Source organism: Sciurus vulgaris (assembly GCF_902686455.1).
Source record: "Sciurus vulgaris genome assembly, chromosome: 2".
NCBI lineage: Eukaryota > Metazoa > Chordata > Mammalia > Rodentia > Sciuridae > Sciurus > Sciurus vulgaris.
In genome coordinates this window covers 38032345-38055941 of record NC_136462.1, presented here as the reverse complement: position 1 = coordinate 38055941, position 23597 = coordinate 38032345, and the positions used below count along the sequence as shown (strand labels likewise).

General features: G+C 41.0%; 1 protein-coding gene across 2 annotated transcripts in view; it reads right to left on the bottom strand.

Annotated features, from left to right (window-relative positions):
- Window positions 1-23597, bottom strand: part of LOC306653989 (uncharacterized protein) — a 94572-nt gene that overhangs the window by 7890 nt on the left and 63085 nt on the right. The window contains exons 5-6 of one of the 2 annotated variants that reach the window (XM_079127198.1): window positions 19829-20043; window positions 4864-5250 (exon numbers count right to left, since the gene is read on the bottom strand). In XM_079127198.1, coding sequence (XP_078983324.1) covers window positions 20004-20043 — 40 coding nt within the window. In that variant the 3' untranslated portion in view covers window positions 4864-5250; window positions 19829-20003. Of the gene's footprint in view, window positions 1-4863; window positions 5251-19828; window positions 20044-23597 lie in introns of those variants that run through there. The other variant, XR_013761847.1, reaches the window with a different exon arrangement.

Genomic DNA, 23597 nt, shown 5'->3' with positions numbered 1-23597 from the left:
ACCCCAGTGCTGCAAAACATAAATGAATAAGCAAATAAATAGCAGTAAAGGAAGAGTAGACAATAAAAAGTAAAAACATTAACTTCCTTGGGACTTTCTGAGCTGATCAATAAGTACTGAGAATACAAAATTAAGGTTTTCAATGAACATAGAAAAACAATGCTGATTGAGATGATTTGGTTAAAAGCAGAGGTGGAAAGTTCTAGCCTTTCAGAACAGATGGGAGAAAAGTTGCACAGAAGCCAGTACCGGAGCTATCTGCAGAGCAGACGTCTGATATGCAAATGCTGATGAAGCTTGGAAACTCAAAGGACCTGGAGGAGGCCCCTTTTGAGACCGTTTGATAAAATGACAAGCACAATCACAGAACTGGGCATGTGCTAGGAGTTTTATGTACCTTGTCTCCAATCTTCAAACAACCTGTGTTACTGGAAAAAGCCGCTTGCCTACACCCACTTCCTCCCCTACTCACCAGACAGCCTGGGAGGAAAGAGCTTGTCTCTCAAAGCAAGTGTAAACTTAGGGCTCTTACAAAATACAAAGGGTCATTTTTTGTAGTTGCAGTGCTCCAACCAGGTGCCTCATGCAAGCAATCTACCACTGAGCTACCTCCTAGCCCTATAATGGATACTTTTAAAGCTTTAGCAAAGTCCTTCAATCTGTTCAGCACAATGTTTTCAGTAGGGACTGGAGAGAGATTATCTGGTGGCATTATCTGTGTTGTTGTTGGTGGTGATGGTAGTGGTACTGGATTGAATCCAAGGCCTCATTCCTGCCAGGCCAACGCTCTACCACTGAGCTATCTCCCTAGTCTATGGTTGCATTATCTTATGCAACTATTATTTTATAGAAGGAATCTGTCTTTCCTCTAGACGTGGGGGGAGAGAAGGAGAAGAAAAGGAAGAAAAGAAAGATGAGAGCATGGTGGCAGACTGGAGCCAGAACTGGGAAGAATGCCCAGGGACAGAGAAAGAGAGATAATGTTCAATTTTAAGTATTATTGATTGGATGCAAATCTGTCTATGCTTCATGCAAAGGCTTTGGTGAGTTTTTGTCAAGATTAAGGACTGAGCTTTAAACTGAGTTGATGTGGCACAGGTCAGAGGCAGCTTGAGGGGGATGATGAGTCATTATTCTAGAATTTGAATAATTCTGCCGAAGCAGGATCTCATAACCAGAGTCTTCTTATGCTTTTCCAGAAAGTTTCCAGACTTCCCTAGGGGGATATTGTACTGCCTATACCATGTGATGAGTGTGATGATGTGATGAACACATCTTACCTAAAAATTAAGTACCAGAAAGACCCTCTGCCTGACCTCTACTTATCAATTTGTATCATGGTATGTACAATTTTTTAATCGTCTGTCATTTTGCATCACATTCATAAACTTTTCCAATGTCATTAGGATTTCTTTATTCCATTAAAATTTTTTGCACAATACGGGTATACCTTAATTTTCTTAATTCTATAAAATTGAGTATTCTGGCTGTTTCCACCCTTGTTTTTGTTTTGTGATTTTTTTTTTTTTTTTTGCAATTATAACTGCCACTGTGATAAACATCTGTGCAATAAATTTTTAGTGAGCAGCAGTTTCCATCCTAAGAAAAAAGCAGGTAATCCAGACTGACTAGGATTCGCCAGGGCTGTCTCTCCCCAAGAGACTGAGCATACAGAGTGGTCAGACCATATGTGAAAATTGAACTCTGACTCACACAACCTCCATAAGCAGTTAGCTCCCAAACTGTTAGGACTTGGTTAATAGTTGTCAGCTTCCCCAAGTTTTGCTCCACCTTCCAACTCAGGACCAACCAGAGTGAGCCAAATGTGCTCTCCCAACCAATCATACGGGGTACCCTGCTTCAAGTTAGCCTGCTTCAAGCATCCCCACGGCAACAGCCTCCAATCAGAATACACCTGATGCTTTCTCTCTCTTTTTTTTTTTTTTTCTCACTATGAAGCTTTCCCACTTCTCCGCCCCTCTTTGAGTCTTTGCCACAAGCAAGTGATGGCAGCTGACTCCTGTGCTATTGTAAGTTCTGCTCACATCCCTTCCCCTTGGTCTCATTTGGGTGGTCTTCATTTATGTCCACCCTCCCAGCAAGCTCATTTCAAGTTAGCCTGTGGATGCTGAATCCAAAGGAATTTTACTGACCAACTCTGCATTTGAGCTTTTTCCACTGTGAGTTCTTGGGAAATACCTGGCTATTTCTAGAAAGATAACTGAGAGAAACACTGCCTCCACACCCCATGCACACCCACCACAGAGAGGGCCCAGGGCTCAGTGTGTCCCGGGCCACTTGGTGCCTACGTGTTAGCTGCAACAGTAGAGTGGAAAAACATAAAATATGAATCAACTGCTGAGTTCGAATTGCTCCAGTCCATCATGCTGCTGTGTTGCCAGCCCATGGTACTTTGCCCATCACCACCATAAGCACTGAAGTCACTTTTCAAAACATGGCCAAACTCCAGTAGGGCCAGTCAGGCGTTAAAACACACATACACAATTGTCAAAGCAAAGAAATTGGTGCCACGAAGTAGGAGTCTGGGCTCCAGGTAAGCAGTCACCTGGGTGACAGCCTGAAGGTTAGCTTTTTGTGTTCAGACTTAACTTCAGTGGGATCTGGCTAAAAGAAGGGGCACCCCTGTAATCCCAGCTACTTGGGAGGCTGAGGCAGGGGGGTCACAAGTTCAATAACAGCCTGAACGATTTAGCAATACCTTGTCTCAAAGTAAACAAGTAAATAGAGAAAAAGGGCCAGGGATGTAGCAGCTCAGTGGTAGAGTGCTTGCCTAGCACGTGTAGGACCCTGGGTTCAATCCCTATTAGTGTCAGAGAGAGAGAGAGAGAGAGAGAGAGAGAGAGAGAGACAGAGAGACAGAGAGAAAGGACCTGAGATGAGAGGGGACCCAGGCGTGGAATTCATTCATACTGAAACCACAGTGGTTTTCTATACTGTTATTCCTGGGCAACCACAATTTGGGGACTGTGGGCAACTGTGTCAATTCAATCCAAAAGCTTCTCAGCCAGGGTTCACTCTTGCACATCAGTAAATGGACAAATGTTTCCTGACAACCTGCTGTGTATCTGGCACTGAGGCTCCTTGATGGATTGAAAATGTCTCTGAAGTGTTTGACTCCTTGGAGGATACATGACAAGAGGCCCACCTTTATCTCATTAGGGCTCCTTCTCCAGGGCTATTATCATTGTCAGTGTAGATATTTTCATACTGGGCTCCCAAGGAAAATTCTGAAAAGCTCCTTTTGAGCCTAACAATGTGAGAAGTTATGCCATCTAACATTTAAGTAGGACTTTAACATCTATTAATCACTATCTACATAACATACTTGGTTTAATCTCTGTATATCTTCTAAGTTGGTATTATCATTATCCCTCTCTGAGGCTCAGAGAGTAACTTATCCATTATGGGTGAGGAAGGTATACAGGTAGAGCTCTTCTGTCAAAATCTACAGAGCTCCTTAACTGGAGGGCTCAGGATGGTGGTAGAAACAATAGAACATCTGACTCCCTCCAGAGCTGGAGGTGTTTGCCCTAAGCCTTCTGATAGAATTGAGAGAGGTGAATTTGAGAACTTGCAAGGCTCACATGGAAGCTTTTGGCTAGAAATAGCCTCTGAGTGTTTAAACCTCAAGCCCTGGAAAGGGAGTGCCTAAATGAAAAAAATTTTTCTGGTGTTTTAATGGAACAAAAAGCAGGAAATAAGCCAAGCATGGTGGTGCAGGCCTGTAATACCAGGTACTCTGGAGGCTGAGGCAGGATTGCAAGTTTGGCTACTTAGCAAGACCCTGTCTCAAAATTAAATGAAAAGTACTGAGCATGTTGCCTAGTGGTAGAATGCCCAATCAGCACTGCAGGGATTGGGGTGGAGAACAGGAAATGCAAGGAATGAGCTGGTTGCTGGGACAGTCCCTCACTTACACTTGAACTGCAATGAGCTAATGAACGGGTCATTTCCTGGATGTAAAGGAAAGGTTTAAGAAAAAAAGCGACAGAGACGGCTCCCACTCCCAGTCATCAACCCGGCCAGCTGCAGAGGGGGAAACAAATGAGCTTCTATAGATGGAGTCCTTTGTTTGAATAGTTAATTTTGGCTTTCCTTTGTGTAGAACTCAGGTTGGGCAGTTACTACCTTAATGCTTTTCTCAAGGCAGTGAGTAGGAGTCCCTGAAAGAATGCCCACGTTGGGACCCCAGAGGAGACCACTTATTAGAAAGGCTGTGAATCTAGAGGAACCAAAGATGAATCAAGGGATCAAGTCAGATTTGGGTAAGGAGCCTGTGGATCTAGGAGAGGAAGGACATTTTCCTGCCAGGAGTTCTCCTTTCTTATCCTCTTTCCAGGTTGCATTTAGGTAGCAAGACCAACTGATTCAAGAGGCTGAGGCAGGAGAATTACAAGTTTGAGGCCAGCCTCAGCAACTTTAGTGAGGCCCTAAGCAACCTGTCTCAAAAAGTAAGAAGGGCTGGGGAATGTAGTTCAGTGGCAGGTGCTCCTGGGTTCAATTCCTAGTACCAAAACAAACAAACAAAGAATGATGGATAATAAATTCCATCCACCAGCCCCAGTGGGAATGAACTGAGTAGCAGGTGACATGTGCCGGAGACCATGGGGTACTGGTCATGTGTGCGGGTGCCCAGGGAGGGACAGGCTTATTTTGCTGCTCACACCCCCCAGCCCACTCCAGCACCACTATCCATCAACTAAGTGCCTCTTGGGGGCTGGGAAGGAACTGGACCCTACCCAGCTCCTCCCCCATTCTCCAGTGACTGCTTCTACACCACTTCCTCCTCCCCAGCTCCTGGAACCTTCCACAGCTTCCCACAGAGGTGCCGGCAGGGATCACCACAGGTCTGATGGATTCTGTACTTTCTCTCCTTACAAGTCGTCCAGGGCATGTTCCCCTCAGAGTACTGAACACTGTATCCTGGCAATAAAAGACAACAAAGAGCTAGAAGCGGGGCGCCCTTCCTCTGGTGAGCTCATTCTTCAGTCCCATCCTCTAACAGCTCCCCAGCCACGTTGGGCCCCACAAAGGGCAGTTTCCTGCTGTGTGACTTGTGAAACCAACCTTAGGGCCTGCAGCAGTGATGGGAGGTGGCTTCCAATGGCTCAGAGGGGAAGATCTCTCAATCATGGCAGTTTGGCAGTTATTGCTTTAGAAATTGCTTGGGAGAGGACAGCACAGGAAGTTTGAGTTGGGAGTGAGTTTTCACCTGAAGACCTTTGAAATCTTTCTGAAGGGAACAGAAAACACATGGGAAAAACAAACAAACAAAAACAATAAACAGGTTTTTAAAAAGAATCCAGAAGTGAATCTTGGGTTTTGCAAAAGGTGAGACTTGGATATAGCTTCAGGACAGACTATTGGTTGCCTAGTTCTGGGAAAACCAATATAATGGCCTATTTAATTATGCAAAGGTAGGAATATAATAACCAGGGAGGGAAAAGTGTTCAGGTGGTAAAGTGAATGGATGTATCTATATCAGAGTCTAATATGGATTTCTGCTATGTTTCCTGAGGAAAAACTGGGTTTGTTGAGAAAGGATTTGGCCTGTGCCAGGCTGATACCCATTGAACTGCCTGTATTCTTGTATAGCTCATCGTAGGTGAAAGATTTGATTTTGCAAAGGCTTTGTGGGGACCCTGGGCACAAGCAATGCAGAGTTGGTGAGATTCTGTGTGGAGTCCAGCCGTATGGACAATTCTGGGATCCCAGGAAAGGCTCTCTTGGCCAGGACATTGATATCCTTGTGATGGGCACCATTAGCAGTGAGGCCCTTTTAATGACTTTTTTTGGGGGGAGGGTACCAGGGATTGAACTCAGGGGCACTTGACCACTGAGCCACATCCGCAGCCCTATTTTGTATCTTATTTAGAGACAGGGTCTCACTGAGTTGCTTAGTGCCTTACTTTTGCTTAGGCTGGCTTTGAACTCGAGATTCTCCTGCCTCAGCCTCTCGAGCCGCTGGGATTATAGGCATGCACCACTGCACCTGGCTTGAATGGCTTCTTTAGGTATTAAATATTCACTAAACTAGGCTCAGGTGTTCTTATTCTGAAACTATAGTCCCCCCCCCCCCAAAAGTCGGCAAATAAAATTTAGAGACCGTATGTACTTGGATTAAAAAAAAAAAAAAAAAAAAAAAAAAAAAAAACCTGTATTTTTACTACTAATGAAATGTAGCCGTTCCTTTTATAACTATATAGGCAATATTAGCAGAAATTAGGATTTTGTTGCCAATAGAAATTACAGATATTTCATATTATTTTACTGTTGCTGGTGTTATCTTGAAATATTTTTCACATAGATTACTGCTTCCAAATTATAGTACCTATTTGACTTGCTACTAGAACCTGACAGGATTGAGCCAAACTTCTTGTTAGGGTCAGGTGATAGAATTATTTACAGGTGGCTTACACTGGACCTGACAACCTGTGCCTTAGACCATCTGGAAGGGTGTGAGCTACTGTTTGGGCATAGGTGGAGAGTACCTATGCTGTATCTCTAGCCAATTCACCTATCTTGAACACAAGTCATTTTGCAAGTGAAAACATCCGATTTTTACTCTGCTAATTAACAAACCCTCTGGTGTTAATATGAAATGAAGATAGTTGAATTTATGGGGTATCACTTTATTGTTCAATCTTTATTGCCTAGGGTTCTGTTTACAGTCTCTCAGGTTCTTTCAATCTCTGAGGAGTGCATGTTGTTTAGGGGACTTTGGGTGTTAATTAGCAATTCCTAGGACAGAGATGACATATATATATCATACTAACTATGCTGAAAAAATTTTAAGTAATTGGTTGACTATAACACAAATCAACACTGACCCAGAAGTTTGGTAAGAATTGTAGATTATCTGGCACCCAGTGAATCCTTGTGCTTCATTTGGATAGTTAAACATTAAATTTCTCTTTGGACTTATACTTAAAACCACTTGGGGGACAGCACCAGGTATATGGGCTTAGATATTACTAAAACCCTTGGTCAAGTTTGGACTGTCAGAGCAGGTCTAGCAAACTCTCCAATGCCAGGTCATTGGGTCTTTTGCAGGGACCGGGGGAACAGTTACTGGTGATTGAACCCAGGACTGCTTTACCACTAAGCTACATCTGCAGCCCCATGTATTTTTCGTTTTGAGACAGAGTCTAAGTTGCTAATGCTGACGTCAAACTTTCGATCCTCCTGCCTCAGCATCCTGAATTGCTGGGATTACAGGCATGTACCACTGCACCCAGAAATGCCAAATCATTTGAAAAAAGGGTTTCCTGAAGCAGAAGATCACTTCTTCACTCCTTATCCTTTTCCTGGAAAGATGTGCATTATTTTAAGGTCAGCAGGTAAGTTCTGAATGGCTGCCTTACCCTGTTCTTAGCTCTGTATTACAAGTGTTCTATTCCCCAAGGTGCTAGTTCTAGCTAAATATAGTCAAGGTATTGAATCCAAGAGCAAGGGATGCCAGTCTTCACAACCCTTGGTATCATTTTCAAGTGTAAAGAAGTTCAATGTCCTTTAGCAACTAGAGATACAGGACTCAATTTTTCCCCTTTTGAAATTGAACTGCCTTTTTGCCAGAAAGGATGCAGTTAAATTCTAAGCATTATTAATGTAGGAAGAGATCACAGTGTTTGGTCCAACTTCCCCATTTAACGGATGAGGAAACAAAGGCTGAAAGAGAGGATTGTTTAATGGCCATACCATAGGGGTACTGACTAATCTGAAAGGATTTTCCTTCAACATAAAGATGTGGTCCCTGCTGAGATGAGACAGTGGGAGATAATGGAAATTGGAACTTCCAACTTAGCAAGTACTCCACATGCTAGCAATAACCATGCAGATATGCAATGGGGACATTGATTCTCTTATAAGAGCAGCAAAAATGATAAAATTCCCTCGATAGATTTTTTTTTCACATCATCCACAAGAATTAATTGTGGATTGATTAAAGATCTAAAAATTTTTAAAAAGCAATAAAGGACTAGAAGAAAAAATGATATGACTTATATTACTTATATGACTCATGAATAGGAATGAAGGACTTTCCCAAGTAAGACATAAAGCCTCAGATCCACAGATATTGCTGAATAAAAATTAAAAACCACTGTAAACAAAGGTAAGTGATAAGCAATATTAAGAGATAAGTGATTAAGAGAATATTGACAACATATATAAGAAGAAAACGGTTAATATTCACAATATATACAAATATCAATAAAGAAATACAAAGAACGAAGATAAGTCAACAGAAAAATGGACAAAGGATATGAACTGGCTAGTCACATAAGAAATACAGTTTTCATTGAGCACATGAACAAATAATGATTTTTAGAAAAATAGATTTTGTTTTAGAGCTGAGGTCTCTCCGGGCTGGTCTCTAACTCCTGGGCTCAAGTGATCTTTCTGCTTTAGCTTTTAAGTGCTGGGACTACAGAACACCCAGCTAAAAATAGATTTTTTCTTTTTTTCTGATACTGGGGATTTAACCTAGGGGTGTTTAACCACTGAGCTACATCCTAGCCCTTTTTATTTTTTATTTTGAGGCAAGGTCTCGCTAATTTTCCCAGGTTGCCTAGAATTTGTAATCCTCCTGCCTCAGCCTCCAGAGTTTCTGGGATTATACACACCTGACTAAAAATAGATTTTTTTTTTCAATAGGTGCTCTCTACCACTGAACTACATCTTCAGTCCTTTCTATTTTGAGACAGGGTCTCATTAAGTTGCTAAAGGTTTTGCTAAACTGCTTGGGTGGACCTCAGCCTTCTAGGTCACTGGAATTACAGACATTCACCACCAGGCCCAGATAAAAATAGACCTTTCTCAGTACTGGGGATTGAAGCCAAGTACACTCTATCACTGAACTACACCCCCAGCTCTTTTTATTTTATTTTTTTTATTTTGAGACAGGGTCTCACTGAGTTGTTCAGGCTGACCTCAAACTTGTAATCCTCCTGTCTCCGCCTCTAGAGTCTCTGGGATTACAGGATTGCAACACCATACTTGGTAAAAATATTTTTAAATTGTGGTTCAGAACCAACAAAAGAAGATTAATTCATGGGTAAGGGATAGTGTTCAGAGAAACACTTTCCAGAAAGTTGCAAAGGTACAAGATATTGTTCAGTGACTCCGGGCCTTATTAAGTTTGTTTCCAGAACAGGGAGAGCACTAGGTTGGTAACACCCCTCAGACAGAAATATGGCTTTCATATATAAAGAGCTTACTAAAGAGCAACAAAACCCCTTAGTGAAGTTAAGACATGGCAAGCTTGAACTTCTCTACATCTGGTTTGACCCAGGTGCTCACAACTGCACCTGGCAAAAGTATGTTTTTTTTTTTTCTTTTTTTAATTCTTCCTGCAGTTCATAAAGCTGCCAAGTGCTTGATTAGCATTTTTATAGTCCATAGCCTGCTTTCTTCCAGAAAGTCCTGATAGAACAGCAGGAATTATGGGGTTGAGAGACAGGGGTCTTGGTTCTGGTTCCAGGTCTACCAGGTATTAGCTGGGTGACCTTGGGCAAGTCAGTGAGTCAACACATTTATGGAAGGTTTTATCCTTGAGAATTACAAAAATGAAAGACATAGTTCCTGCCCCCAATGAGTGTACAGAAAATTGAGTAGAAAAAGATACAAGTAAAGGACTATCTCACCATGTGATAAAGGCTATGACAGAGTTCCAACGAGAGGAGAGATACCTCGAGGAAAGGTACCCAGCTTAGCCTAAGAGGTGGTCAGGAAGTCTCCTAGCCTCTCTGAGTTTCAGTTTCTCCGCTGTGAAGTAGGCGGCTTTCATGTGTTTCTGAAGGGACCTAATATGTTGGAGCACAACTTGCTCCCAAATGAAACCCCTTCAGTGACTTACACCTGTCTCCATTTGTGGGTAGGAAAGAAAGCCCAGCTGGCCCTGCCATCCGTCCCTCTGCTTTGGACTCTTGTGAGGTAAAGCTTGCCCCTCCCTGCTTCTACCTCAGTCCACCCAACCCCCCATACCCGCATACACACATTTTATGTATATACTTTCTTGGCTACCCATAAATTCTAGGTGTGTGTGTGTGTGTGTGTGTGTGTGTGTGTGTGTGTGTGTGTGTGTTTCTGGGAATTGAACCTAGGGCCTTGCATGTGATAGGGCAAATTCTCTATCACTGAGACAGCCCTCCAGATGTACTTTCTATGTAAATGTGCTAAATTGAGAGAGATGAGATTTGCTGAGTTGGCAGAAGCAGGGAGCTGCTGAGCAAAGGGAGTCCACGCTCAACCAGGGCAAGACAAAGAACAAAGAGAGGAGAGAGCAGAAGGAAGCAGAGGTGCGGTGGGGAAGGGTAGGAAAGCAGGAGACAAAACCAGTTCTTAAGACCATCCCAGGAGCCCAACAGCTCTAGAGGTTAGGGACTGTTTGACTCTTCAGGAGGATGGAGGAAAGTCAAGAGAATTGTCTCTTTATAGCTGCTAGTTAATTTAACAAAAGCTCTGAGTTCTAAGGGGACAGAATCAAAACAAAATTAAGGGAACAGGGACTTACTGAATAACTAGGAAGATGATACCATTGCTTACAAAGGTATATGCGTCCCTTCAAGGGCATAGCTACAGCTGCATTTCTCATTCATTAACGCCCACAGTCATTCATTCACTTTGTGTAGGGGAATGAGTGGAATATGGAGTTGTGTATACCTCAGCTCCTGCCTTCAGTTTTATTCTACCAAACATTTATTGAGCATCCACTCGATGCCAGACTCCATCCTAGGATTCAAAAATAAGGAAACTACATTTTTTTTTTTTTAAACTGGAGGAGCTGATAGTCTAGTCAGTTTGCTAATAAAATGTCTTCATGCTTAGAATATTCTAAGCATTGACTTGAACAGACATTATTCTCGCTTGTGATTCTGTCAGTTCTTTGGCCTTGTTGGGAGAATAAATCCTCTGGATTTATTCTAGAGGCTTGGCAGTTCAGCTCTGAGCTCACAGTATTTGTGACTGAGAGGGAAAAAAATGGTCTGTTTCCCTATCTTTCCCCTACAGGTTTAACAATGCACCTGGCTGGATCAGGAACATTCACTTTGTTCTCCAAATGAGGTGTCACACACACTGAGTCATTTTTCTGGCTTTCTTAAAAGCTTGATTCAACCCTCCAATTTCCCACTTTCTCTTCCACCTGCCTTGTTTGATAATTAGGCTGTTTAATAAATGCTTTTGATGAGGAGTTGGGGAGGAGGATAGCGATTGTCAGGACTTATGTAAAGCTTCCTCTGCCAGAGTCATCGTCTTCTGGGTTGTTCCTTGGGCATCTTGCTAAGTGGACAGGCCAGAGATTTTTCCTGTTTCATCACTGAGGCTCGACTAACCATGGGTCATTCTGTCCCTAAGTGCCCTACCAAGGAACCAAGTTTAGTTTCTGTCTCTGCCTCCTTGTTGCTTCTGCTCCTAATTTACCTTTCAATTTATTTACTTGGAGCTTTTAATAATAGCAGTTGACCACTGTTTTCAACTACCTACTGGGTTTGTAAGTTCAAAAGCAGACTAGTCTGGGTAGAAGGAAAAAAATCCAGGCCAGTTTGTGACAGAGTAAAAAAACCAGAAGCCCTCATAGGTAGAGCACGTTTCAGCAGGCGAGTCCGGAAGACATGGACTTTAGGAAAAGTAGAAAGTACCTACAGACGAGAAAGAGGGGCGACACACAGAGAGACAGATATACACGCAGAGGAAGAGAGAGACTGACCGTCCTTCCTATCAACAGGCTACGTAGCTTGGAAAAGGGAGCATTGATTTTAGAATCACAAAGTTATAGGTTTGAATTCCAACTCCACTATTAACTAGCTGTATTATCTGGGCACATCTTTTATTCTTCTCTAGCTTAAGTTTCCTCATTTATAATATGAAAATAATACCTATCTTACATAGTCATTTGAGAAGTAGTGATAAAATATGTCAAGTCATTTGCATGTAATAGGTACTCAGTAAGTGGTACCACGGTTGGGTACAGGGGCATGTGTCTGTGGTCCCAGCTACTTGGGAGGCTAAGGCAGGAGAATACTTGAGTCCAGGAATTTGAGGCAAAGAGAAAAGAGAAAAAAGAAAAAAAGAAAAAAGTAGTACCTGTCATCATCATCATCATCATCATTATTACTATTATCATTATCATCATTGGTACCAGGGATTGAACCCAGGGGTGCTTAGCCACTGAACCACATCTCAACCCTTTTTTATGTTTTATTTTGAGATAGGGTCTAAATTGCATAGGGCCTCACTAAATTGCTGAGGCTGGCTTTGAACTCACAGTCCTCCTCTCTCAGCCTCCCAAGCCTCTGGGATTACAGGCGTGCACCACCATGCCCAGAATGTCATTATTTGAGTGTCTTTTGGGTGTACTGTGGGATATGCGAAGAAAGTGTAATGTAACATATAGGATTCTCTAATGAATGGTCCCAAGAGCTCTTTTTGCCTGGCAATAGGCTAGCTTCCCCTTTCCCCAAAAGGAGGGACTAGCAGTACCCAACCTTAACTTTCTTGTCCCCCACCTTTTTTTAATTGGTGCATCATAGTTATACATAATGGTAGGATTTGTTATTACATATTCATACATGCACACAATATGGCAATATAATTTGGCCAGTATCATTCTCTACTATTTCTCCTTCTTTTTTTTTGATATAAAATAACTTTTTATTTACATAATTTATATCTATAGAACAACTGCTTTCTTTAGAACAAGAAAATTTACATATGACAGATATTGCTTTTTTGTCAACAACTTCTTCAAGCAAGATAGTATACATGGTTGCATCTTTTAAAAATAATATGGTGGTAAACGATGGATATTAATATTTTTATCGGTGCCTCAATCACTTACCAACAATTAGGCTTTGAAGCCATCATGTTGATCATGTGCTAAGACTTAAGTGTTCAGGAGCAAAAATCAAGAAAAGATAAAGACCTTTAATCACATCTTCTTCAAGATTTATGAAATAAATTCTTTGCAACATCTTTACATCAGTCAGACTTAACACAGATCATTCCATCTTGTAAGGTAAGTACACTGATTAAACTTCTCTTTATCCAAGATAAGTTTTAAGACTATTAACAGTAGGATAATCTGTTGACTGACTTGATTCTCTATACAATGAATGCCCTGTATTTGTTATACAGTAAGAAATTATTATTGTCCATAAAATTGGTTTATTAACAAAGTTAAAAAATAAATATTATACAGGGATAAATAACAATTCAGTCATGTCAATGTAACACCCAAACTAATACTAATTAACAATTTCAGAATGAGTTGTTTTGTCCTTGAGATAAGTTCTTACCATGTTGCCCAGGATGGGTTCAAATTCATCATATGCCTTCTTCGGCCTCCCAAGTAGCTGAGATTATAGGCATGTGCCACTGTACTCAGTACAATGAGATTTTTTAAAAATTTACATACACAGGTTATTAAAATAGCAATGTGATTTACTACCATGATTTTGTGACATTAGTTGATTAAATAAATAAATGCATACTTATAGAGAATTTCCACTCAGACTGAGATCTTCCTCATGACAAAAACTTAAATTGTAAGTTTCACTGTAAGACAATGAATACGAAATGCTCTAATAGCAAGTTTCAGTAAATTAGCATCACTGGTAAACTTGCTAAGCCATAATCCTCTTTCTAAGGAACTTGAAAACTGGCCACCATTTTCTCAATATACAAACCTTAGAATTATCTAGACTTTAAAATATTTTCCCAATTGAAATACTTATCAGTTCATAATACAATGGACACAGTTTTAACTTATAGGCACAACTCATAACTTCAATGACAAATAACTTATATATATAGATGCCAGCACCTCAAGGTAAGAAAACTACTGTCTAATATAGGGTAAAACTAAAAACAATCCAGCCATGGCCCTTCTTTCAAGTACTGTCTGTGGCTGCTTTCACACGGAATGGCAGAGTTGAAGAGCTGCCACACAGACCAGCTGGCCTGCAAACTTGAAAACGTTTTGCAGAAGAAGTTTATAACTCTAGAACTAATATAGAATATCAATCTAGGAGGCTTTTCAAATAAAATCAGAATAAATCTGCCCTTTGAGAAATTTAATTTGAACCAGGAAAGATTTGCTCAGGTAGAATGCAGTATTTCCCCTTCTAACCTCTGCTTCCTATGGGATCCTCTGAGTATTTCACAGCATTTCCCTAAGAAGTAGCTCTCTGAAGTTCATGCTGCCAGTATCTGAACCCCAAAATATCTAGTCCCCCTAGAAAAGTTCCTTTCAATTTGACCCATAAAAAGAAAGAGGCACATGGTGCATTGCCCTTTGGTACATCCTGCTGCACCCCAAATGACCCCACCTTTCTGCAGGATCCAGGGAGGACAAGGGACCTGCACATCTGCCCCTTTCTTGAGTTCCACCTGCACCAGTGATTCCATTAGTTCTGACACCTTTGCCATAGTAAAAAGGCAGTCTTTCTTCAGAAAACAACTATTATGGTCCTGTGTGGTAAGTACTTTGAGACTTATTTCACAGGGTTCTACCGGGGCTCAGGGCTTGGGCTCAGAGGTGAGGCAGCTGATTGCCTTTTGGAGAAGGTGCTACTTGAGCTAAACTTTGAAGGGAGAGTTGCCAGGCAGATGCAGGGGTGATCTTGGGGAGAGACAGTTAAGTTAAAGGGAATAGCATGTGCCAAGTAGGGAAGTGTGAGAGGGATTGTAAGGATTGTTTGCTCTGAGAGTTGCATATGTAGTGAAGTGACAGGAGATGATGCTGGAAAGGTAGCCAAGACTTTGAGGGCTGGGCTGAGAAGTTGGGATTTATTTTGGAGGTAATGAAAAGTTACCAGAACACTTGAGACAGATCTGCGTTTTAGGAAGTTGTTTTGCAAACTCTCAGTGTGGTGTTGGAGGATCAAGGCTGGAAGCAGTTGCAAAGATCCAGGTAAGAAGTGATGGTGGTGTGAACTAGGGTGGTAAAATCGGAAGATTTGAGAAAGAGAATTTGAGATATAAATTTTAATAATCTGTAGTTCTTTCTTTTATTTTAGTTCTTTCTTTTAGTTTTAGAAAACTGAGACTGAACAACTTCTGACAAGTTGAATCTCTTTGCACCAAAAATCTCTCTATCTTTTTTTTCCCTAAGAGAATTTCCAGATGGTTAATAAGACCTGAAAAAGTTTTTCAGGGCTCAGTTCTCTAGGTCTAGTTCTTGGTCTTTGGGGAAGTATAAGGGGAGGGGAGGGGAGTGATAGGGGATTTCTAATTAAGAGTAAATTAGAAAAAGGAAGAAAGGGGATTGTGTGAGTCTCTTTCCTCTACTTGATGGTCTCTCAAAGCATCCTACATTTTAGAAGGATGTGGGTTTTATCTGCAGAACCACAACCTCTAGTGTATTGGTTTGTTTGTAGAAGAATTGACAAACAGTATTATTTCCTGGCAAATAAAACATACTCAATTTCTTAATGTTTGTGAATGCCTGGGAGTGAGTCTACAATATACACCAAGGGCAGAAATTCAATCTGATAGAATGAATGTGGGTTGCCAGCAAAGTCTAATTGGTCACTGGGTGTGTTATCCAGCTCTAACAATTTAGTATAATTTCTCTAGACTATCACTTGAGATGTGTGTGTGTGAAATAATCCTGCGCTATAAGTATTTTTGGTTGCATTTAACAGAGAGGGAAGCTAAAGCCCAGAGAGACCTTTACATTAGGCCTGTTGGCACAAAGTAAGTAAGCAGTGCTAAAATTCAGAACTCAAAATGCCTGATTCACCTTCCCTTTCGTTCCCCTTACACCTTGTCACCTCCACAGTAATTGGAAGAGAACTTGCCATGATTTCTCTTTTATCCCTAACTCCTGCAAGTCCATGGCTAGATGGTCAGTTGGGTGGATGTAGATTATATTCAATCTGTAATTCTTTCAGTTCTCTGACTCAAACATAGACTGGACCACCCACAGATGAGTTTGGGTAAAAGATGCCCTTCTTCAAAGGCACAACTGTTGTGCTAGCCTCAGCATCACAGGGTATGTATGGAACATTCTAGTAACATACTAACCACCTGTCTTCCTTTAAGTGGGGTGGGAAAAAGACTGCTAACACTGAGGAGCATTCTTTTTACTTGTACCTTAAAATAATGTTTTAATTATAAAATATTTTGTAGTATTATAAGTATATATAAAATAAATAGCAAAAATTAATGTTCAGGTCTAGTGTTGTAGCTCAGTGGTACAATACATGCTTATGTGTATGAGGTCCTGAATTCAATTCCCAGTATCTAAAAAGAAAAAAACAATAATGTTCATCCTAAAATTGTATATGTATATGTGTGTGTGTATTGTGTGTATAAACATTGGAAAGTCTGTACTTATACACTATCTATATTTGTATAGAAATGATGCCAAATTTAGATAGATTATAGTTACCCAAAGGGCTGGGGATGTAGTTCAGTGGTTGAGTACTTATCTAGCATGCATGAGGCTCTGGGCTTAATCCACAACACTGCAAAAATCAAACAAAGCCATCTATCTATCTATCTATCTATCTATCTATCTATCTATCTATCTATCTATCTATTATCTATCTATCTATCTATCTATCTATCTATCTATCTATATATCTGCACATGTATTTCTTTTGCACAATTGGATTCACATTGTACAATCTATTCTACAATTTGCTTTTTCTTTCAGTTATCAAATACATTGATATTTCTTCATAAGACCAAATTGTTGACTTTCCCTGACAGATTCTGGAGAGTTTCAGCACCTCCACTATTTCCTGATGGCTCATGATAATTGTGCATTTTGATAAGGCTTGTATGCAACTTGATCACATAAGATCATGTATCTAAGAATACTTTAAAACTATAGGGTGCAATGCTAATGTCAGCTATCAAAATATCTCATGTGAAGCTAGGAGCAGTGGCTCACAACTGTAATCTCAGTTATTTAGAAGGCTGAGGCAGGAGGATCACAAGTTCAAGGCCAGCATGGGCAATTTAGCAAGACCCTGTCTCAAAATAGAACAAAAACACTGAAGATGTAGCTCAGTGGAAGAGTGCTTGCCTAGCATGTGTGCAGCCTTGGGTTCAATCCCTAGTACAGCAAAAATAAAGAAATAAAATAAACTGATAGCTGTACACAGTAGCACACACCTGTAATCCCAACCACTTAGGAAGCTGAGGCAGGAAGGTCACTTGAACTCAGGAGGTTAAGACCTACCTGGGCAGCTGGGCTTGGTGGCACATGTCTATAATCCCAATGACTCAGGAGGCTGAGGCAGGAGGATTGCAAATTTGAAGCCAGCCTCAGCTACAGTGAGACACTAAGCAACTCAGTGAGACCCTGTCTCTAAATAAAATACAAAATAGGACTGGGGATGTGGCTCAGTGGTCAAGTGCCCCTGAGTTCAATCCCTGGTACTGAAAAAAAAAAAAAAAAAAAAAAAAAAAAAAAAAAAAAAAGACCAACCTGGGCAGCATAGACCCAGACACACATATGCACAAGGCTCTGTGTTCAATCCCCAGCAGTGTTAAGAGAAAAAAAAAAAAAAAAAAAAAAAAACGAGCAAACAAAAAGCAACTTTCGTGACATCAAGAGTATATTTGTATAGAAAGGTTGACTGTTGACTGCTTCTCATAATGGTTTTGTGACTTAGAGGGATATATTTGCATTTTAGATGGGGAGATGGAAAGATTAAACACTGAGATTGATAACTTAGTTCATCCTCTCTTTTGTTAAGTGCCACAACAAAAGGACCCTTCATAGAGCCTCAACAGCGCTGGCCTCTGTGTGCCTCAACCTGCTTCTTGTGGCCTCAATCCCCTAGATTACCCTGGTTATTAATCTGAGGAGCTTTTCTGCTGACATCTGTCTCACCTGACTATAAGACCCTAACCACAATGTGAACAAGATTCCTCCTAGCATCCTCTGGGAGTCCAGAATATGGGAGCAGCCCTCTACCAAATAAAGGGGTTTGACTTGGAGAACATGGGTACAAGTGTAGCATCTTCTTAGCTTCTTAAAGCAACCTCAATTTAACATTTTACTTCTTTCTCATTTCAGCTGACAATTGGAGAAAAAAACAAATTTGGCAGTTGGCTAGTTGGGCTTTTTTTTTTTTTTTTTTCATACCTAACAACAAGCCCAGCTTAAAACTGTTCGACCATTCTTCACGTTCCAATACCGTGTGTCTGTTGATAAACAGGCATATATATTATCTGCTTTTGTTTACTTCTCCCCAAATGGAAGTCCATTAATTTCCCAATATATTTTACAGAATGACTTGACTCTTGCCAGTGCTGGGACGATATATTAATTCTTACTTTTGAAATGTTTAAGTTAGAAAATAATGGGAAATAGGAGAAATAGATGACCAAGATGACTCATTTGTCTCAGATGTTCACCCTCAAGTACTTCAGAAATGCCAGCAGTGAATTAAACCCAGAATTCTAGAAGAATGACCTAAATCTCAATTCAGCAGGGAGAATCTTTAGTCTCTTAGCAAAATTGTGCTTTCTGTCTAGAATGGAGGAGCTTGAAGATGGCTTGAGTCAAGTGGCATGAACTTAACTCCAGTCTGGGGACAAAGAATCAATACTATCTCTTTATGTGCAGAAACCTTTTTAGAAGAAGACAAAGGGAAACCACAGTTTAATATAGATACCGACATGTTGTGGTACTTTAGTGCTGAATAGGAGAACTGGCTTGGAAGAGAGTGGTAGACCAAACCCGCACTTCTGTTTTGCCTGAGGTGGTCCTCCTGCCTTAGTTTTCCCCAGGCACAAATGAAGTGGCCCACAGAGATCCATAACTGATTTTACTATCCATAACCGTCTGAGGGTTGAGGATCTCAGCTTGCAACGGATGGTAAAGCCTAGGGTTGTGATTGAAGCAGAAATCAGAGAGAAGATAAAACTCAGGGTAAGAAACCAAAACCTTCTGTGTTGAAAGTTAGTAAGAGTTCACATTTAACTAGCTACCTCAGGGAAGCAACTAATCTTACAACATAATTGACGTTAGTGGTAATGTTGATTACTTACTGCCTTGAACGACATCCAGAACTGACTTTCAATTTTATGCACTTATTGTTCAAGCTGTAAATTTGATCTTGGAATTAACAGGTGGTAAGGTCCTGGGAAGCCTAAGAAGGGAGATTATTTACTTTATGTATAATGAAGGATTTGACTGAATCAAGACTGTTAGGAAAGAGAGAGGGAAGAGGAAAGATTGAGTCTATTGGTTAGGCTCAAATGGTTCCTAAATGCTCCTAAGTACCAAGTCTAGGTCTTGTGTCAGTAATCTCATCTGAATCTCAAAAGTTAAGAACTTTCCTTTTGGGCTGGGGAGATAGCACAAGGCCCTGAGTTCAATCCCCAGCACCGCAAAAAAACAACAAAAAAAAACTTCCCTTTTTTTGGCCTTCAGGCTGTGACAACCCCACTCTTCCCTGGAGCAGGGCATGTCATGGTCTGCAGAGCAGAAAGTTTCTGTGAAGTGTGTGATATTGATGGCAAAAGGGAAGACCTGGTTGATGTCTCAAAATGTCCTTCTGTAGATGCAATGTTCTTGCATTTATGCTAAGTTCCTTAGACCTGTGTGATCCTTTAAACAGTCCTTGGAATTAAACACAGATGGATCATTTGTTTACCCATGAAGAACTGAAAGTTCAGAGAGAGGGTGGGTACATTGTTCAAAGATTCCAGTGATAAGTGGTAGAGAAAGAACTGAACCTAGGATAATCTAATTTGAAACCTTCATTTTAAATCCCAACTATGGTCTCACATCTTGGTCAACAACTGATTCTTCAGAGAGTTGATTAAAAATTTTTATCAAGACTCATCCTAGGAGATCCAAATACAGTTGTTCTGAGATGGTACTTGGTCATTTGTACTTTGAACTGCCTCTGTAGGTAATTCAGATACACACCAAAGTTTGACAGCCAGCTCTGTCACTTATTAGTTGTGTGGTTCTGGACAAATTTCTTCTTCCAGCACCTCAGTTTCCTTATTTGTTAAATGGGGGATGATGACAGTTTCAACACCATTTGAGTGCTGTGGGAATTAAATGAATTTAAAATGAAAACACTTGAAAGAGTACTTGGCATATCCTGACTTCTCAGTAATTGTTAAAGATTATTTCTTTTCCTGTTTCTTAGTAGCAGCTTACAAAGTGTTTTATACCCAGTTCTGCCTACTGGACATATTACCAAAAAGGGTAATTGTGTGTATTTACTTAGATTTTTAAAAATATAATTTGTATCTGAGAAAGTAGAAACACTTTCCCCCAAATCTAGGTTTATGTTTAATTTGGATCTCATGGTCTCCTGTGGTCCTCAGCTACTCCAAGGACATTTTATGTAGGCAAATTGAAATTAAGCTATGGATATAATAAGGATGGCAGATAAAAGAGAAAGAGAGTAATGGGTCTTTTTTTTTTTTTTTTTTAGTACTGGAGATGGAACCCAGAGCTTTGTGCATTCTAGGAAAGAGCTGTACCACTGAGCTATGTACCCAGTCTTGGAGAGCTTTAAATAATACCCAGGCCTTACACTAGATCAACTAATATCAGAAATATATGTATATACATATATATATGTGTGTATATATGCATATATTTATATATATAAATATATAATGCACACAATCATGCACTATCCCATATATATACACACTATATATACATATATATATACACATACACATATGTGTATACTTAGTGTGTGTATATTTGTATATATACATATATGTAGATAGTGTGAGTGTCTATGTTGCCTATCCTGTTCTTAACCTCCTGAGCTCAAGTGACTTTCTGCCTCAGCTTCTTAAGTAGCTGGGAGTATAGGTGTATGCCACTGTGCCCAGCTATCAGTTTATTTCTTTTATTTTTGCAGACCTAGTGATTGAACCCAGGGCCTTGCACATGCTAAGCAAGCACTCTACCACTGAGCTATATGCTCAGACCTTTTTAAAATTTTATTTTGAGATGAGATCTCCCTACATTGCCCAGGCTGACCTTGAATTTGTGATCATCCTGGTTCAGTCTCCCCAATAGTTGGGATTATAGGCATGTGCCACCATATCCAGCTCCCTCTTTTTTTAAACATCCAGGTGATTCCAAGTGTGTAGTCATTTGGCCCCACCCCAGCCCAACTTGACTGGTTAGAAGTTCGGGAGGTAATCTGTGTCTAACAAGCTTGCCACAAATCTCAGGACTTCTCAGGACCTTCAGTTTAAACCATTCCACTATCCTTCCAGTGCCCAGGCTGCTGTTTTGCTGGTTTTGCTTATCTGCTAAGACTTGAAGGCAAGAGAGTGTAGTAACCCTTACTTAGTCCTTTAAGAAGGTGCAAGCAGATAGGTACTGTGTATCAAATTGCTTTTTATTCTAACCAGACTTGCAGCAGACAGGGAAAATGAGGGTCCTTCAGCCTAAATGCCTGTTTCTCAAGAGGCAGATGATCTGATTAAGAAGGGCTCCATTTTCCCAGAGTGGAGAACCCGTCAGTACAGTATTTACCTAAAATACCCCTTCTCTCCAGTCCCAACCCTGCCCTGGAAGCTTCACAGAGGTCAATAATATGTAAACAAGTCCCAAACCAACCCATCTGCTTTTGTTTCCCTCTGTGGAACGCTAGAACACGCTAGAACAAGTCTTTTGCTTAAGGTGAATCCTGTTCTCTGTCCTGTCAGCTCGGCGCTTGCTGTGTGTCTGCAGACCACCTCAGCTCCTGACTCCTGCACGGGAGCGCTTCTGCACACACTTGCTCCAAACAGCGCTCTCAGTTGTTCCAGCAGTTGGCCTTTTCCATTTTAGTGCACAATGGTATCTTTTTCTTTGTTTTAAGCACTGTCTTCAGTCTGCTCATCTGTCCCTTCTCCTCTGGCAGGTGTAATGCTAGCCACATTTGGAAGCGACCTTGTTCCCTGGTAGCCACCAGGATGTGTGAGGGAGAATGGTGCAGAAGGGAGCATGGGCCAACAGGAGCTGCTCTCCTGGGGCGCAGATGCCTCTCTTGGGACCTCCACATCATGTTTTCCGTCTGTGGGGGTTGGGACCTGAAGTAAGCCTGAGTTTCCTTCCTAAATTTAAGCAATGACTTCAGGTGACCTTAGCCACCCTTGACTTTGTTCTGCTTCTGTTTAGCGTCTGTTTAATGACCTTTGCCACCAATTAAAGAGAGTGAGGCCCTACTCCGTTGTAAAGAAGTTCTGAATTGTAAACAATGTGGAAGAAAATTTCTAGGGAAAACTGCAGGGCAGCAAAGCACCCCTGTGTTCTCCTTTAGGCACGAGGGAGACACTGCCCTCTTCTTGCTCAGGACTTAAATTGGTCCCTCTTCTAAGGCAGAACACCAAACCCCACACCCACCCCAAAATACACTGTCCTGTCTCATCCTTCAGCTTCTCAGGGGCTGCCAAGAATAGGTTAGGTAAGACGACAGCTGTTATTGCCCTAATGTATCTTCCCTCTAAATGTCAACAACAAAAACTTGAGTGCAGTCCTTATACAAAGCGCTGTGCTTTAAGACTTAGCTGTGGCCTTTAAGAAGCTTATGTTCCTGTTGTAGAGTCAGGATATGTGTGTGGGCAAAGATAACAGCCTGAGACCACCCTGAATGAACCAGGTGGATGACAAAAGTTAAAGGAGTACACAATTATTTAAAAACTTATATTGAGTACCTGTTACATGCTATGTTTTGCATTAAGTACTGAAGCTAAACCAGTGAGCAAGATATAAAGCCCCTGACTTCAGGCATATTATATCCTAACGACACAAGACAGAGTGTAGAGAAATACTGTCACAGGTGGTTTAAAGGAAAATAAAGCAGATTAGGGAGGCTAGAGTGATAGAATTGAGGGAGGGTGATTTTTTTCAGATGGGAGATTGGGGAGACCTCTCAGGTAAGGTGATATTTGAGTCAAAATCTAAAGAGGAGCAAGTCAGCTGAGTATCTAGAAGAATTTTCCAAGGAAAGTAAATAGCAAGTGCAAAGGCCCTGAGGAGGGAGTGTGTTTGGAGTGTCCTAAGAAGGACAAGTGACCAGTGTGAAGGTCAGAGCAGGAGATATGGTCAGAGAGGTGATGGGGAGGGTCAGAGGGCACTGCAGGCCTTGGTTAGGATTTTGAATGCTATTTTGAAGCCATTGAGGTTTTTTTAGTGAAGCAGTGACATGAAGACTTCCATCTTTGGAGGATTCTTCTATATGAGGACAGACCCTCAGGGTGCAGAAGGAGAGACTGAGGTCTGGGAGAAGGTTGCTCTGATAATCTAGTATGAAATGAAGCTATTCTGGTCCCAAGCATGAGTCAGAAGGTGGGGAGAAGAGGTTGGATTCTGAATGTATTCCGAAGGTGGAATAGACCAGATAAATAAGATATGGCATTCAGGTTTTTGATATAAAGAAGGAAATTAGGAATGACTTTAAAGTTATTGACTTGAACTCAAGATTTTAAGTTCATAGGAGTGGCTACTTTGGATTAAGATAGCTAGAGAAGGCTTAATGAAAGAGCTAATGAATGCACTTTGAAAACAGGTGGGATTTTGTGGTTTGTAAAGACTCTCAGTGGTTTATTTTGAAACCATTTTGTCTTCTTGGACCCCAGCC